Here is an 18,642-nt window from a genome sequence, read left to right on the forward strand (position 1 = left end):
CTCTTGCCACCATGCTGCAGGCATGGGGAAGAAATACCAAGTAGGGCTTTTTGTTGTTGTTGCCATGTTTTGCTTTTTCCTGCAAGTTGAACAAATAATCTCATTGTTCCACATCAGCCAGTTGTTATAGGTGCCCTTGCAGTTCTGTGTATAGCATCTAATACGGTAGTGGACCTTAATGAACGCTATTTGCAGTGATGATGATCATATGTATCCAGAGATGCTCATCCACAAACCGAGTGCCGTGTCTTCCTAATGGGAACAGGAGATAGATGCTATGACATGGCATCATAATAAAATTAATTGTACTGATGTAATGCTTCTTAGCATCAGCTCAGAGAGACTTCTGCGTGAACAGTGGGAGACAGAAAGGCATCCACTGAGTGTGTGCCTGGGACCTTGTGGGTTGGGTTGAAAGGGAAGAATCTGGAAGAAATGGTCTCCCTCCCTCTCTTGCCTATGTGCTTCTAGAAATAACACAATTGCCCCTGGGAGTTTCCTGTGAACCTCTCATTTTGACTGAACTATCTCCCCTGTGCAGAATTTCTCAGCATCTTTCTACCTGCCACGATGATTCCTTCCAGGCGCTTTGTCCTGTTCTCCATGGAAACTTTCTCTTTCCGTAATTGACCAGGCCTGCAGTCCCTGGGACTCTAACTGCCAGTCTGCCACGCAACATTACTCTTCCAAGCAGGCTGTCTAGCTAGGAGAACCAAAACAGATACAAGGGGAAACCACACGTCACCCCGCCCCCCTCCCCAATAAATAGACACTTACAAGCCCATCATCACGGCAGGGTAGAGGATGCGCCGGAAGTGGGTTGCCAGGAGTGCTGTGTAGATGACTGAGAGGTAATCTCCAGCGCCTGGGAGACAGGAGAAGACTGTTTTTTAAAAATTATGAAGCATTTCAACATCGAGTGGAGAATTAAATTCCCCGTGAGCCCTTCCCTGGGCAGCCCCCTGCCCGTAACTGCCCAGCTCATACCTACCCTCACCCCCTCCAGCCAGTGCTGGTGCAGAGGCAGTCTTGCCCAGCGTGTGAGGGCTTCTCTGTGCTAGTGCTGCATGTTCATGCACTCCTGTAGTCTGACCGGGTCGCCGGCATTTCTTCTGCAGGGAGAAAGACCAGTGTCCTTTATTTTCTTCCCCTTCGGAGTTACAGAGGGGTCCCTTTGCCCCTCTCCAACCAATAGCACCTGTTCAAGGCATCAGGTGGCTGTAGCAATGAGAAGGGGAGAAGGAAACGTTGGTGGCTGAGCAACTCGGGAAAGGCTTAGCAGGTGGGGTGCAACTCTTCGCCCTGTGCTTTTGAGTGATAGCCAGAAATGGATTTTCTGATCGAGCTCCTTCTCCGTCCTAATTTTTCTGCTTCGTTGCCGTTTCCTCATGCTCCCAAGAACCCTGGGATTTCAAAGAAAAGATGTCGACACTTCCCCTTGATTTCTCGGGAGCACATCCTCACCCGTTCCTCCGTCCATTAATTAATTCAGCACAAGAGGGGAAATGAGCGGGGTGAGGGGTGGGGGGAGAGGACAGAGTGGAATGTGCAATGGGGAGGAGCCGGGAAGGAACCGATGGTTGGCGGACCCGATGCGGACCCAGCAGAGAGCAGGTGGTGAGGAGGAGGAGGCAGGACGCGGAGCGGGAAGCAGCAGTTAATGAGCTCCCGCCATCCCAGCTGATGTTATTTTCTGCCGGGTTTCCTGATTTCTCTGCGTCCCTGTCCCCGCCATCTTCCCCTGGGGATTTCCACCTGGCTATTGTCTCAGAAGGACAGGCCTGGGGAATGTGTTCTTCCCTTCAATACCCTGATTGCCCCTGAATTGTTGGTGTGTGTGTGTGTGTGTGTGTGTGTGTGTGTGTGTGTGTGTGTGTGTGTGTGTGTATTGTGTATTGTCTCCGAAGGACAGGCCTGGGGAATGTGTTCTTCCCTTCAATATCCTGATTGCCCCCGAATTGTTGGGGTGTGTGTGTGTGTGTGGACACTCAGAATGAAGAGGGCCCTTGCAGTGGTTGGGATCCTCTGTCTGCTTCAAAAGGAAAAAGGCAAAAGGAACAGTGTCTTATCTCATCATCCTTTTGTTTCTTTACTGTTGGGGAAGCAGCAGCGACCAACAAAACAAAGAGGGGTCTTGCTTCCGTGGAGAGGAGGAGAAGCGGAGAGCCGGGGTGGGAAATGCAGCAACAGCTGGCTGGGGAAGGGCCGCCCGGCTGGTCATCAGAAGCCAAGAGCAGAAGGAGAGACGTGCCCCCAGACAGAAGAGGCTCCTGGAGGCCACGGGCCTGCTGTCGAGTGCAGTGTGCCCTAAAATTCAAAAGAGGGCAGCAGATCACTGACACTCCAAGGGCCAGGCTCGCGCAGAACCTGAGGAATCTCAGCAGGGAAAATGTTCTCTGAACTCCGGGCCAGGCAGCCTGGGCCTTGCCAGCGACGTGTGTTTCCAGAACTGCATGTTTAATACAAAAGCAAATATTTGATTCGTGGCATCTAATGAGCTTTGCCCATGTTGAGGGCAAGTGTTAGGCCTCGCGCCCACCTGGGTAGCCCTATGCCACGTGACTGAGAGACAGCAAACCCGGAGGCAGTACCAGCCCCTTGGAGGCACCCCTGAGTGTCGCAGGCGTGCCAGGAGGGTGAGGCTGGGAGACTGTGGACTGTGGCTGGAATGAGTAAGAGCCTTCCCTCAAATCAAGAGTGGGCTCTTTCTGGAACATTCCATGAGATATGATAGAAGTGGGATGAGGAAGAGGCATTGCTCTTTGAAATGCTCTAATGCATCCAGAAAAAAGTGAAGTTTTTAAGGAGGTGGGCAGGACTCAGCTCCCCGGAGGCCGACATTTCAGGCAGGTGTGAGATGGTCACTGTCATCCCGTTGCTCATCGATTTGTTCGAGCGGGCACCAGTAACATCTCTCATTGAGAGACTTGTTGTTACTGTTTTTGGCATATCCAATACGCACAGGTAGCTTGCCAGGCTCTGCCGTGCGGGCTCCATACTCTCAGTAGCTTGCCGGGCTCTCCGAGAGGGGTGGAGGAATCGAACCCAGGTTGGCCGCGTGAAAGGCGAAAGCCCAACCACTGTGCTATCGCTCCAGCCCAGGTGTGAGATGAGAAGAGGGAAAATGTTGCCTCCGGAAGAGACCTAAACTCTCCAGTTGAAACCCCAGTCCTCTCTCCAATCCTGCCGGACAAATCAGGACTTCACCCAGCATCACCCCGGGGGCCTTTTTATGATCCTATTTGCTGAAGAGAGTGGCAAGCAGGTGTAGACCCCAAACACAACACCACAACACCTCTTGGTGGAGTTCTTCTGTATCGTTAAGCAGGGAGAAACAATGGATAAAAGGGAGATCACTGTCACTGTCATCACTGTCATCCTGTTGCTCATCGATTTGCTCATGCGGGCACCAGTAACGTCTCCATTGTGAGACTTGTTGTTACTGTTTTTGGCATATCAAATATGCCAGGCTCTGCTGTGCGAGCCAGATACACTTGCTAGCTTGCCGGGCTCTCTGAGAGGGGCAGAGGAATCGAGCCCCGGTTGGCTGCATGCAAGGCAAACGCCCTACCTGCTGTGCTATCACTCCAGCCCAAAGGGAGATGTTACCTTAAAATAACCCCTGAAGTGATAGTACAAGCTTAGGAGAGTTTTCTTTTCTTTTCTTTTCTTTTTTTTTTTTTTTTTTTGCTTTTTGGGTCACACACAGTGATGCTCAGGGGTTACTCCTGGCTTTGCACTCAGGAATTACTCCTGGGGGTGCTTGGGGACCGTATGGGATGCCAGGGATCAAACCCTGGTCGGCCGCATGCAAGGCAAATGCCCTACCCGCTGTGCTATCACTCCGGACCCAGGAGAGTTTTCTGAAGTGACTTAGTTTTAAGTATCTATTTCAACTCTTGTTTTTCTTCATTAAAGGAATTAAAAGATCAATTTAACCTACGGAGAAAGCCTCAAACGTCATAAGGAGTCAGGCTCTTTAACAGTTTGGAGCCTCTTTTTATCTAAAGCGCTTTTGGGGGTGGGGGAAGATTTGGGCCACACCCAAAGATGCTCAGGAGCTACTCCTGACTCTGTGCTCAGGGATTATTTCTTTATTCCTGACAGTACTTGAGGGACTATATGTGGTTTCCAGGGATCAAATAGGGTTGCTGTGAGAGAGATATATACTCTATATATCTGTGAGAGAGAAATATACTCTAATCTACTATCTCTCTGGCCCAGGAACATGTCTTGTTATTTCTAGGAAAAATTAAAGACCTTTTAACTCCATCAACAAGTTAGACTGCTTGAACTATGAAGAGTTCCCATCAAGACTAAGAAAAATCTTCCTTCCTTCCTTGCTTCCTTCTTCCCTTCCTTCCTTTCTTCCTTTCTTTCTTGTTATTCCTCTAAAAATCAACATATGCTATAATATACAGATACACAAAGTTGTTTTTGTTTTCGTTTTTAAGAACATGCCCTAAAATGTCAGGTTGATTTAATATTAAACAATAAATATGGAGCTGAGGAAATCAGCCCATTTATACATGCTGATAAACAGAGGTTCTCTTCATATGTATAATAATAAGAACAGCTTTGGAAAAAGCTAACAGGTCTGCTGTGATTGTGTGTTTCTCTGTGATCTTTAAGATACTGAGGTAGGAGATTCTACTTCTACTGGTGTTTCACATCCCATGAAATTAGAGCTACAAAGTGATAAATGACTCAGGGTCTCTAGTGCCTATTGGACCATTAAGGTCTGAGGGGCTTTTGTAAGTTTCCTTGTAATCTGCTTATAACAGAATCCAGAATGATGGGGAGAGCTTTCACCTCAAAATAACTGTAGATGAAAAGATACATTCCTCTAGTCCAGACAAGTTAAAATTTTAAAATTTCAACAACAAAAAATAGTCATGTTCTCTTAGAAGCGTCACCCTCTCAGGAATGATCCCATCAATCCTCAAATGATTACAAATAAAAAAGGCTGTGTTTAAAGAATTTTCAAAGGGAAAAATGATCGAGAGGTGGAAAATATTATACACAGCATAACAAAGGGAACCAGATTACACAAAGTACTTTTTTTTTTCTTTTTGGGTCATACCTGGCAATGCACAGGGGTTAATCCTGGCTTTGCACTCAGGAATTACTCCTGGCAGTGTTCAGGGGACCATATGGGATGCTGGGAATCCAACCTGCGTTGGTCGCTTGCAAGGCAAACACCCTCCCTGCTGTACTATCGCTCTAGTCCCCACTAACTACTATTAATAGTGAACTTAGCCAAGTCCCTTGACAGCAAGCTGAAAATCCTGGGTTTTGCTAGCCCTCTACCCTAATCTCAAACCATCCAGGAAAAGGCACATTTTTCTATTAAAGAGCTCCCCTTTCCTTATCAGTAAAGTGAGAGAATTTAATTTCACTTCACCATTCTTATTTTATGACTCACCACAATATCTCAGCTGACACCAACAACTCCCAAACGTTGATACCCGCCTGGGTGAATCCATTTCAGCTTTTGTTTAATGGTAGAGCCCCTAACCAGGAAGGCTGCTTAAGACACACTCCAGAAGGTAGAGCTTCTTTATGGCTAAGCCATAAAAACATACAGTACATTTTATATATGCTGTCAAGGCTGGAGCAATAGTAGAGCAGGTAGGGAACTTGCCTTGCATGCAGCTGACCCAGTGTTGATCCCCGGCATCCCATATAGTCCCGAGTACCAGGAATGATTCCTGAGTGCAGAGCCAAGATTCACTCTAGAGCATCACCAGGTATTGACCCCCAAAATGTACACTCTCTTCAACGTGTATTTGTCTCGGGAATACTAGTGTTGGAGTATGATGTGCTCTTCCAGAGTTATGCCTTTGCTTTTCAAAAATTGCTTCCCCAGCAGACAAATATTGTCTGAGAGTGAATCTGAATCTGGCTGCAAGTGTTTCCCCCCACCCTGCCCCCCACGCCCCCCTTTGCTCCCAGGCTCAGCATCTGTATCTCAGTCCTGTAGCACTTAGCTATCTATCAGAAAATAGATCAAAAAGCAAACAAGCATTCCGCCTGAGCATGTTAACAGCAAAATCAACAGCTATAGGAGCCCCGTTTTAATTTCCGGTAACTCATCCTCTGCGTTCCTCTGCCTTGACACGGTGGATTTTTCTTACTCCTTAGACTCCATCTTTCCTCAGTTCCTTCTTTGTGTGTCACCGAATACTGCTCTATGCCCGAGTCTCTCTGGTCGCCCAGGAGCGAAAGAGTCATTTCTGCACACCGGTGATTTAAAATCTTGGCCTCCCGGAAATCTTGCATTTTTGGAATATGTCTTCTTCATATTGAGGATGCAAATGCATACTTCCTGGTGGCTGCACACAAGCTCCTCTGTTCTTATTAAGTGTGTTTTTCTATTTGAAAGGGCCAACCACAATTTTACGTTACTTGAGTGTATAGAGGGGGAGGGAGGGGAAAAGGGAGTAGCATATGCTAAATAACTCACAGGACTGGCACTGTTAGAGGCTTTGCAGAAATGATTCACAGAGACTCATTGCTAAGTATCCCTCTTAATAAAGTGCTGGGGAAATGACTCAAAGGACTGGAGTACCTGCTTTTCATGCTGAGCCCGTAGTTGGATCCTTGGCATCATGCAGTGCTCTAAGCACTACTGGGTGCTACCCCAAGCACTAAGCCAGGAGTAGCTCCTGAGCATTGCCAGGTTTGCCCTCCCCCCCCAAAAAAAAAAAAACAAACCCAAGTAATTATATAAATAGCCCAGAGAAATCAAGCGCTTTGCCCAAAGTCACACAGTAAACGGCAGAGCTCAGAACTGAATTCCAAAGACTTACTGTGTTTCCACTGATGATGTTATTCAATTTAGAAAGAATGAGGACGGTGGTAGGGGTAAAGGATGGGAAAGGGTGTTAGATCACATGGGGCAATGGCAGGCCTTTCTCCTGCTCAGGAAACTATATGTATTTGTGGTGCCAGGAATGAAACAGGGTTTCCCTCTGTAACTCTGCTATCTCTCTGGCCCCAACTTTGGAAAACTTGTAAAGGCCAAGTGCATTTTAAGGTCCTTGAGTTTCTTCATTGCTTTTAAATTCACACAAGTTAGATACAACTTTACCAAGAAGAAATATTCAGTAGAAAATTAAAGTACAAAGGTAGCACACTCCAATTTCGCACACATGCAGTATTTTAGCATTTGAGAGCCATGAATATGGGCCCTCCAAAGGGAAACATAAGAGAGGAATGAAGTTCAAGTAGACTCTTTTCTATGACAGGTTGTAGGTAATCTCTTAACCTAGTGGATTAGAGTTTTGTTTTGTTTTTGAGCCACACCCTCTGGAATTTAGAGCTTTCTCCTGGCTCTGCACTTAGGGATCAGTCCTATTGGAGCTTGGGGGACTATACAGGGTGACTGGGATTGAATCCAGGTTTTCCATGTGCAAGGCAAGCACACTATCCTATCCACTATCCAATACTATCTTGCTGCCCCCCCCAACCAATATTTTTACTGCTGCCTGCACAAGTAGACTGCTCAAATATTCTACAGGTCATTAATGGCTGTAATGAGAAAATATAAGGAACTAGGTGGCATAGAAGAAGAGAGAAGTGTCCTTTCCTTGGGCAAGAGAGAGAGAGTATGAGATTTAGGCACCTGCCTATGTAGGCTACCCCAGTTTGATCTTGGTACCACATATGTTCCCTGAGCACTGCCAAGAGTGTTACCTGAGCACAGATCCAGGACTACCGTTGAGTGTAGCTACACCCTCATCCCACCTGCCTAAATCTCACAAATCTAGTGTTCTCTTGCTTGTAGGCCTTTCCTTACAGATTTTAAGATAGAGGTGCCAGGTAGATAGTGCAGTAGGTAAGGCGCTGTGTTGCATGCTATGGAACGGGGTTTGATCCCCATCACTCCATACGGTCCCCTGAGCACTACTGGGACTGATTCCTTTTTTTTTTTTTTGCTTTATGGGTCACACCTGGCAATGCATAGGGGTCACTCCTGACTCTGCACTCAGGAATCACCCCTGGCGGTGCTCAGAGGACCATATGGGATGCTGGGAATCGAACCCAGGCCGGCCGCATGCAAGGCAAACGTCCTACCCACTGTGCTATTGCTCCAGGCCCGGGACTGATTCCTGACCACAGAATTAAATGTAAACACTAAACACTGTGGGGTCTGGACCTTGACGACCCCCCCCCCCACAAAAGACATAAGCTATAATGAGATTGGCAAAGCAAAGTAGGTGATAAATTTTATTTTGATTATTGATCAAAATATTATTTTCACAGAAAGATGGCAATGAAAACCAAAGGTACAGCAGCCCAGCCAGAGATTCTCTCTCATCCCACAATCTCACACATCAATGCTGTTCTTTGCATGCAGCACCTACCGTCGACTTCCCTTTCCCTACTGGACAGTTTAACAAGATTAAAACAGAATGCTAGTTCAACAGACTGGGCGGTACGTTTTGTACACTGGAGGTGTGGGTTGGATCCCTGGTACTGCATGATCTCCGGAGTACCATGTGCAACACCCCACCCCCTATCACAAAGACTTGAGTAGTCTCTGGACATCCCTAGGTAAAATGCCCCCCCCCAAGCTAAAAATATATATACAACTTTTTTTGTGTGTTCATTTTGACAATTTTTAAATCATTCTGCACTCGGTCATATGTTCTCTATAATCATTTTACAGGTAAGATCGTTGGAACTTTGAACAGTTCCTTGGTGCCTCGGAAGGAGCCTGAATTCAGAGCTCTAAGAAGCACACGGTTTTCGGCTGGGCCTGACGGTCCCTTGCTCAGGGACTCTGAAATGTTTCTTGTAAAAGTGCTTTACCTCTGTTGGCTCTTTGAAAGGGCAGCCAGATCAGTCCTACATTCAACAAGTATTTGCTTACGATTGGAACCCCTCATTCTTAGGAAAGAACCACGGGGCAAGTTGTAGATTAGAACACAGAGCGAGATAACCCACTTTCAAGTGGCCTGGGATGGATTCCGTCCAGACTGAACTGAGTGGCCCTGGATTAGAGATGGAAAAATCCAGGTCCAATGCCCGATGGCACCCCCCCTTTCCCTTTTGGTCTTCGATGGCCCATCTGTGCTGGGAAATGAAAGGAGCAGCAGTACAAAACATATTCCAAATTCCCTCCCCTCCACCTCTTAGTTTGGGGGCCACACGGATGACATTCAAGGCTTACTCCTGAGTTTGTGCAGAAACTTCATTCATTCCTGGCGGTGTTAGGGGAAGCCCATGCAATTTCGGAGCTCAAACCCAGGCTGGCAGCATGCAAGGCAAGGCGCCTCATCCATTGCACTATCTCTCATGATCCCACATCCCAGCTTTCTAGTCACACCAAGCCAAGGCCCCAGGTTTTAGGGAGGATGATGCATTTTCCATCTGTGTTATCTTCCCCATCCTTTCGCAAACCTGTCCTTTCAAGAGACTCTAGGATTCACTGCATTTATTGTGATGAACCTGGCCATTGGCCCTTTGCACAACTGAAGAGAATAGAGGCCCAAGGCACTCATACAGGTAACGGATCGTACCCTTTACCGGAGGGGACTCTGCCAGCTGCGGTTGCTTCCACCCAGTCACAGCTGACACTAATAGAGTCATCTCCCCTTGCTCCCCACTTCTCACCCCAGGCACTGAGTGTCTTTGTTTCTTTCTTCCAATTTGGGTCAGTGATGTTACTTTCTTTCCTCAGGAGACAAAATCGGCTCCATCTCTCTTTTCCTTTGCTCAATCTGTCTTCCAACACTCTTTGCCCAAGGCTGTTCACACTCCCTCATTCCCGAGAGCACACAGCGTATCTATTTTTCGTGTTCTAAGGGCAGCCGAAGGCTTTACCAGATAATGAAAAAAAAAAAAATCTCTCCACAGCAATTTCAAGTTGCTAAGAGTTTGCTAGATTTGTTGGCACGGACCAGTACGGGAATGTTCTTCTAGTACTTTGTGCTCTAGACTCCCTGGCGGGTCAGGGACCTATGAGGAACACAGAAATGTGGACACAATTAAACACCAGTGTGGGGGTGGTGGTAGCTATTTGGGACTGCAGAAGAAAAGGCATCTTATAACTCTGATACTAGAGGTGACCACTGAGTCTTGCAGGAAGATGAGCAGTTTGACAACAGCCTGGGAGAAAACCATCAGAGGACCCAGGCTGAGGTGACACTACGTGCAAAGAAAGCTTGGAAAAGCTTGTCATTCTGGTTAAAGCCTGATTCACAGATGGGCCTGTTGACACTCAGCTGGTTTGGCTGCCAGGACAAACACCCCTCTCTGCACCCCCACATTCCCTGAAGCTGCCGACTTCCTTTACTCTCAGAAGAACATCAATCATTTTCTGGCCAAGCGAAGCATGCTTTGCCATCTAGCACATATAGGACCAGTCCTTTAGGTATGGGGAGGCTTGGCAGGTGTGTTTCAAGGCAGGGAACAGTGGAGGAGAGAAAGGGAAGGTGGGATCTGATATTTGGAAGGATCCTTTCATCCAAGTCTTTGGGGCAGGAAAAGAACCCGGCTTAGCTCTGGGTTCTGTCTGATTTGGAATGCACAGCTCTAGGGACAAGATGTGACCCAGAGATCTGAAGGATCTGAAGGATGCCTGCACATTGCTAAATTCAGCTGACGGTGGCAATAATGTCTAAGAAACCAATGGGCCAGCACCTGATCTTGAGCGTCCCAATTCCAGAACTGTGAGCATTACATGCTGTAGGGATGATCGCTTTAAGCCTATGGTACTTCATTATAGCAGTTTCTACTAACAATGAGAAATCCACGAAGAATGGCAGGTGGGGAAATCCTTGTGCCAATCTACAAGTCAGATGCAGGGGTGAAGAGAGCACAATTAGGGAGATTGGTCTGACACTCGCTCGTGATCCATTTCATCCATGTAGATGAAACAGGACACAGTGCCCAAGAGCCCCGAAAAGAGAATCTATGAAAGGGACCTCCTTAATTCAGTTCAGCGTCTATACTATAAGGACCCTGGGTAGGCACCATACAACTTGCAAAGAAATATCATGGCAAACCTTTCACCAAAGGAGCCCACTTAGCTTTAGCGAGAATCACAAACTTACTTTCAAGAGTTGAGAGACACGTTTCTGGGAAGTATGACTATAGAAATTTGTGTCTGCAACTGTGTCTATTTCTTGGGCTTCCTCTAATATTTTACAAAAACATTGCCCTTTCTGTTTGCTTCAAATTGATAATGAAATTGAACCAAGTTCTGAAGATATGATAAACATGTCAATTACTATAGCTATTCTTTATTTTCTTTCCTACTATTGCTGAAACTTAACATATTTTGACTTACAATAGTCAATATATTTTGACTTATAGTAGACAAAAATAATTGGAGAGTGCTTCTTTACGGAAATTTCCAATCACGAGTTAAAGTGAAGAGAAAATGACTTTCTATTGTCAGATATACAATATTTTCTTTTATGCTGATGATTTTCAGTAAATACCTACAGCCATACAACTCCAGTCTTTCTTCAAAAGCCAATGAAAGGAGATATTAATATTTCAGAGAAAAAACTTTAAATATTCAAGAACTATTTTAGCAAACATTTAAGGAAGATTCTAAAATATGCAAATTTGCATGAAGAACATAGAGGTCTAAAACATTTTCTTTTGGAAATCAAACATTAGAATCAAAGAAAAAAATTAGTTTACTATGTGCATTTAAAATGTTGATGTGCACTTGTGTAATAAAGAATTGATCAGCAATCATTTAGAACAAATGATGGTGTTTTGTTTCACCAGGAATTTGCATATTTGGTCACTAGTTATATAACTTCTTAGAAAATTCCTTTTTTAAAGCTTGAGGTTCCTTATTGGAGAAAATCCAGATGCAAGTGAACTCAGAGAAAATTGGCCAAGGGTCTCTTTTTAAAAACATTTTAAGTTTCAATGCTCTTTAGTCCCATTTTTAGCCAATGGAATACAGGGAACACATTTTGTTCTTTCTTCAGAAACTGATGTGGTTATTCTTTTGTGGACTCAAAGAGACTTTTCAAATTAATGTCTCTATTATGATTCTCTTTTGCTGTCCCATGTGTGAATTTATTGGGGAAACTCAACCTCCCTTCCAAGTCCTGTGCTTTAGTGAGTACAGAAAACCTTTGGCAACATCCTTCACCTGTGTTTCAGCACTATGGGGAAACTTTAAAAAAGTAAGTTAGCTCAGAATCCAGATGAAGGAGGCACTTGAACACAAACACACTTAAAATAATTCCTTGAAAATAGATAGGATTTTCTATAAAGCAGCAATGTCTGAAGTTCCTCTCCCTAGAACAAACAAGTTCCCTTTTGTAAGAGTTTTCTCTTTCAAGTCTCCATGATATCAAGGCTCAAAGTAGAACTCCGAGTAAAATGACTACCTTCTGGGCAATGGTTCTAATTCATATAATGAATATTTAAGCAAAATGCCATGAGTGGGAATAGAAAGAAATCATCAGGATCCAAAGAATGCCTACTGAGGGTAGCCCCGGTAAGACTAATTCTGGGGAGGGTAAATTAATTCCCTGGACTTACAAAGCAGTAAGAGGTTTTCCTTCCTACAAACCCGGAGGGTTTAAGGTTTTTAAAGTTTAGTCTTGTTTAAACCCCAGGTCCACCTGTGCTGATTGACATATATATATTGACATATATAAATATATGTATATGCATACACACATATATGTATATGTATATGTATATGTGTGTATTATATTTAAAAGGGACCAGCAAGCAAGGCAGAGACCGACCCTTTTATTTTGCTGTGTACTATGTAAAATAAGTTCTATGTCTATAAGTTCTATGTCATTTACTGTGTGTGTGCATATTTGGTGGCAGGGAAGGGTCCTAGTTTTCCTGATATTATTCCGCTGCCTTCTTGAAGATCAGAGCTTCTTATCCCAGGCCAACAGACCCCAGAACAGCCAACAACTTTCTTTCACATTCCCACATTTCCTTTCTGTTCCTATCACCATTTTAAGCCACATTTTTCATCACATGGTAAGAAATCCTGTAAATAATTGAGGTGATCCATCAAGAGCCCCATTCCTGATAATGAAAAATTGCATAACTCAGGAGAAGTCAATTAAAAGCCACAAACTTCAGAAGCCTTTTTCGCTCAGCGAAGATTTATTGTTCTAGAAGGCAGAGGAGACCATGGATCTCTCTGGCCAGTCAAAATTTTAGAAAGTTTTAAGAATTCAGTTAAAACTGGACAACACATGAGAAAGATTTTATACAGTATTGGGGGAATCTATTTCTTTCAAAGAAAAGAGTGTTTTCCCCCTTTCCTTGAATTGGGTCTTGCTTGAGACAGTCAGTACTTTATAACCTTATTAAAAACAGCCTCTCTAGGCTATATTATCTGTTCTTTTTTTCCTATGAAGGTTTTAAATAATTCTGACTCCAATTGTGCCTATATAATGAAAAGTGGACAGATTACATGACAGTCGTCAGGATATTTCCCTCCTTTCGTCAACCAAATATCTGAATAATTGGAACTACCTAGATAAGTGACTCAAATGTTTTTGTTATCTGGTTGCCTACTTAGGGCACAGCCAACATCTTAATAGAATATCTCCTACAAGTGCCTATGATTTCTTTTAGAGACATCAGAGAGTTTTCTTTAGAGACATCAAATGCTGTGTGAATGACCGAGGAAAAATGCCAACTCTCTACAACGCATTATCTTGAACATTTTTATTTCTTCCCCGCTACATACTTTTTAACCCCCACCCCCCACCCCGTGCCCCAAATTTGATAAAAAAAAAAAAAATCCGCTAAGGATCAACATCTACCTTCACAAAAACAAAATCATCGATTCTGTTTTCGGGGGCAGTTTGTTATCTACCAGGTTAAATTCACTCTGTCCCTCAAGGCTTGGGGTTTGGCTGTGAGGCCCGTGAAGAGCCTGCCCAGGGGTTCCTGCGGGACTGGCTTCCCACTGAAATTGAACGGCCAAATAAAAAGCAGGGATTGTCCCCCTTTTAATCACAAAGAATATAATGGTTAGAATTCTTCCGATTGGAAATTCCAGCAGTGTCCTTGTGCTTTCCTCCTGAAGTGTGACAAGAATGAATAATCTCAAAAATAGAAATAAACCTCATCTAAACAAGCAGTCCTTTGACTTTATAAGGTTCAACACCAAATACGCAGCATTCTAAAAATACTTAGGATCAGTAAAATGTCAGAGCTGAGAGGGTAATGCTGGAAGAAGCACTGATTTTTAAGCTTGCAATTTATTGGAGTCTACTAGTCTTAACTTTGCTTCTATTGAGACATTGTCACTTCAAGTACTAGGGGCCATCATATTTCATATTCATATAAATATTTGACTTTGACCTTATAAAAAGTCCCCGGAGTCTATACTTTTATTCTTGAATGATCTGAAACAAATCCTTTCCTTTTAAAAATCAAACAGACCAGGTTACACACACAGTTGACTAACTATTTACAAAGCACCCAATTAAATCCTACTTAATTCTCACTCTAAAAATTCCATCTAACTCATGTGGAGAGACCCAATGACATTAAATGCATGTTTGCAAGCCCCGTGGTCTTCCTAGCTAACCTGGAAAATACTAGCCTTCTTAAAGAGAAAAGAGTCTTGAAAAAATAAGTACAAGGTTTTGAAAGAAATGAGACCAGAAATCACAGTACAAGACAGATAAATCTACTTTAATATTCACATGGAAAAGGTACACATCACAAGAGATTGGACAGTAGTTTAGCGGTAACTAGCATAGCTATAGTGAAAATCATTTTTATAAAAAAATAATCTAGATGCAGTCATCAGAATTTTTGGTCTACTTAAGTTTTAGGTTTGAAGATCGACTTTTATGCCTGCTTGAAAGATTCGTCACTATGCCGTCTTATTTTTCTCTCCCACTGTTGCCTGTTACTATTCTTTGGAGGAAGGAAAGCAAAAAAGTGTTCATTTCCAAGAGTTTGTCCTTTGGTAGCAAGCAGAGAACATTTTTTTTTTCATTTCTATGATTTAAAGAATCTATACAGACAGGAAACTTACTGACATTAAGCTTTTGTGTAAAATGAAGAATGAGAACTATCTTTTTCACTTTGATTAAACATTTCATAAACTCCTTAAAGATCCAAGCATTTCCCCATCCCATAGGCAAAATCACTCAGAATCCATCTTGATCTCAATTAGAAAATCAAAAACACACTTTATAGATTACACTGTCAAACCCTGTACTTAAAATTAGATAAAGTATATTTCCAATATGTATGCTCCAAATACAGAGATTTTCCATCTAGGTTTTTTTTTTTTTTTAAAAAAAAACACATTTGAATGGACTCAGAACAAGTTTATTTTGTGATTAAGCATCTCATGCAGGCATGCAGGATCACTAGCTAACACTGTCACTACACAGACAGTGAGCAAAACAAAAACAAATTAAAAGCCAAGGCAAACAGAAAAGACATTCCAGGTACCAAGAGCTCTGCAATTGAGCTGAAAAATAATTTTTCAACAGAAATATTCCCATAGATTAAAAAAAACACACACATAATATTTACAAAAAATATTTAATTCAAAATATCTTATAATTACAGTAGTCTATTAAAGCATATACTTTCTCACACTTATAGAACATCTCTCTCTATATATACATGGTATGAAATGTCACTCAGTTATCTATACAATATGTAACATTCTTGCAAGGAGAAGAAAGTCCCCTGCTCCGTTATAATCATCTATTTTAAACAATAGATGTGAGGAGAAAAAAAAAATATCTACATTGCTCTGGTATATTAGTAAAGCTTCCAAACAAAATCTGAGCTCCTTGGTCACTGAGTAGAGGCTTCTAAAGTCGGAATTTACTCTTGATCGTCTATACATCATCAGTCCTGTCTCACTTAAGCTTAAAAGTTTAACTGCACCTCCCAAGAACACAGAAATGTACAATTCACAGCGGTTATAAAAATGAAGAGACAAAGAGTTATGTAGAAGGTGGATGAAACGTGCAAAGGAAAAGGAAAATTTAAAAAATAAAGGATGAGCGTTTTTTAAAATTTTTCTTTCCTTCTCTCTTGGAATGACGAGCGCAACATGTCTAGGCTCTGAAGGTGTGTGGGGTTTTTTTGTTTTGTTTTGTTTTGTTTTTTTCCTTCCCTCCGGTGGCTTTTCTCTAACTTCTGCTCTTCCCCCTCCCTCTCTAGTGCTCCTGGCTCGGGCTCAGGCGGCCGCACACCTGTGGAAGAGGAATGAATAGAGGGGGTGTGTGAACCTTCCCGCTGCAGACCGACTGGCGCCACCAACCAAACTCAAGACATGCTTGATCAACAACCCAAAACAAACCACCAGGTCAGACAACACCCGCAGCCCGGGGCCGCCGGGCGCCGGGGAGGCAGCTGCGGGTCCCTTGGAATCCGGGAGAGGGGAACCCCTTCCCGGGCCCTGTCTCCCCCCATCCCTTGCCAACCCCCATCTCCGCCCTTGCATCCTAAGCGGGTGTCAGATTGCTCAGGGCCATCTCGCACTTTCCACGTCCACGGTGGTGGTGAGGAGGTGCCCGCTGGTCACTAGGGGAGCCACCGGGACGGCGGATCGTACCCCAGAGTGGGGGAGCGCGCCCCGAATTAAGAAAGTGAAGTCCCGGTTCGCTGGCTCGCTGGGTGGCAGGAAAGGAGCGGGGGTGGGTGGGTGACCTCCTTTCTGGCGACTTTGCTGCGGGGACACGGGGGGGCAAAGACCCCCGGCGGGGCCTGGCACCGGAAGCCCCTCCACCCCACCCCATCCCCCGGGGCTGGTTGTCTTAGCCGATCGGAGAGCCCCCCTTTCCCCCCCACATCCCCCCATCCCCCGTCGGCCTGGGCAGGGTGCGCTCACCTGGACAGCGCAGCGCGGCTCAGCGGCACAGAATGCTGTCGCCCTGCTTGTTCACCGCGCCGGCCTGGAACAGCAACGGAACCGCGAGCGCAAGGTTAGCCGGCGCCCACGACGCGCTCCCCCGCGCGCCCCGGTCCCCCGCGCCGACGCCCCCTTTCCTGCCGGCCCCGGGGCACTTGACAACGCAGGAGGCGCGCCCCAGCCGGGGTGTAGCCCCGGGCGTCCACCTCCCACCCGCACCGCCGCCCCCCTCCCCGACACCCGCGCGGGGCCCCCCGCGCGCCCACCCCGAAGAAGGGAGGGGGCGCGGCTGTCATCCTCGGCGGCCCCCGGGGTCCCCCCGAGGAGGGCCCGATGCCCGCACGCCGCCGCCGCCGCCGGCTCACCGGGTCGGTGTTGAGCGCCGTGAGCGGGGTCCGCGGCGGCGCGGCCGGACAGGTCCCGGCAGGGTGGTGCGGTGGCGCGGGCGGCGGCGGCTGTCTCAGCAGAGCCGGGTGCGTCTCCAGCGCCAGCTGCAGGTCCAGGATGTAGTCGATAACGTGCTGCAGGATCTCCACTTTGCTGACTTTCTTGTTGGGCGGGATGGTGGGCACGAGCCTCCGCAGGCGGCTGTAGCAGTCGTTCATATCGCACTGCAGGCACAGCGCCGGCTCGTCGGCCGCCGCCTCGGCCGCCTTGCAGCGCGCCGCCGCCGCCGCCGCCGCCGCGGCCGCCGAGCCGCCCAGGCTGTGGCCGTGCTCGGCCAGGCAGCGCAGCGCCAGCTCCCCGCCGCCGCACCCCGACGGCGCCTTGCGGCCCGAGGGGCGCACGGGGCTCACCGCCTTCATCGCGCGCGCCCTGGCACCCGGTGCCCGCCGAGCCGCCCGGGCGAGCGAGCGAGGGAGGCAGGCAGGCAGGCAGGCAGGCAGGCAGGCACGCTCCGAGCCCGCGCCCACCGCCGGCTCCGCTCCCCTTGCGCCTGCGGATCGGGCGCGCTCGGGGTGGGCACCGCGATCCCGCTCGCAACAATTGACCGGAGGCCGGGCTCCGGGGCTTGGGCACAGGGTGGCGAGGAGGCGATCGCTGCTCGGCGGGGCGACAGCCGGTCGGGACCGAAAGGCAAAGAAGGGGAGCGGAGCGGAAAGAAAGAAAAAAGAAGAGGGAAAAGAAAAGAAAAAATTTAAAAGCCCTAGAAGGAAAAAAAAAACCAAAAAAGAAAGAAAGAAAGCAAAACCCGGCGGGTTCTCCAGGCGCTCCCTTCGGAGCTCGGACTCGACAGCCCCGCCGCCGCCGCCGCCGCGCGCCCCCTAGCCCCGCGGCTTCCCCGACTCCCGGCCCCGACTCGCAGCCGCGCCTCCTCGCCGCTCGCGCCCGGCCCGCCGCGCAGCTGTATTTATGCCGCCGCGCGCCCCTGGGGCGGAGCCAGCGCGCCGGCCGGGTCGCCGCGCCGAGCCGAGCGCAGCCCGGCCGGGCGCGCGGGCGGGGGCTCCGGGCGGGGCCGGCGGGGGCGGGGAGCCGGGCCACGGAGGGGCGGGGGGGCGGGGAGCGCCGGGGCCGGCAGCCAATCAGGAGGACGGTGCCACCTCAGGGAATGCCGCTCGGGCCAATGGGCAGCGCGCTCCATGCCGTCAACGCTGTGGGTCGGGGCGCTGAGAAAAAGGGAGCCGGGTGGGAGTCAGGCCGGGCTCGGGGCGTGCGCCCTAGGGAGGGGGGGGAAAGAGAGGGAGAAGTTCCTGCGAAGAACTGCGGGAATGCGCGGCTGGAATTCACTCCCGGCGGCGTTGGCTGTCGAGAGGGCGCGGGGGTCCAGCATTGGAGGATGCTCCGCTACT

The 18,642-nt window shown here is 47.2% G+C and overlaps 1 protein-coding gene across 1 annotated transcript; it reads right to left on the minus strand.

Annotated features, from left to right (window-relative positions):
• Positions 1-14,634: 14,634 nt before the first annotated feature.
• ID4 (inhibitor of DNA binding 4) lies at positions 14,635-18,195 on the minus strand. The gene is made up of 3 exons (XM_012933935.2): positions 17,218-18,195; positions 16,832-16,895; positions 14,635-16,193 (listed from the first exon to the last, which is right to left on the minus strand). Exons 1-2 carry the CDS (start codon positions 17,656-17,658, stop codon positions 16,851-16,853), a joined length of 486 nt encoding a protein of 161 aa, XP_012789389.2. The 5' UTR covers positions 17,659-18,195; the 3' UTR covers positions 14,635-16,193; positions 16,832-16,850.
• Between the last annotated feature and the right edge of the window lie 447 nt (positions 18,196-18,642).

This window comes from Sorex araneus, chromosome 2 (genome assembly GCF_027595985.1).
Source record: "Sorex araneus isolate mSorAra2 chromosome 2, mSorAra2.pri, whole genome shotgun sequence".
Classification (NCBI taxonomy): Eukaryota; Metazoa; Chordata; class Mammalia; order Eulipotyphla; family Soricidae; genus Sorex; species Sorex araneus.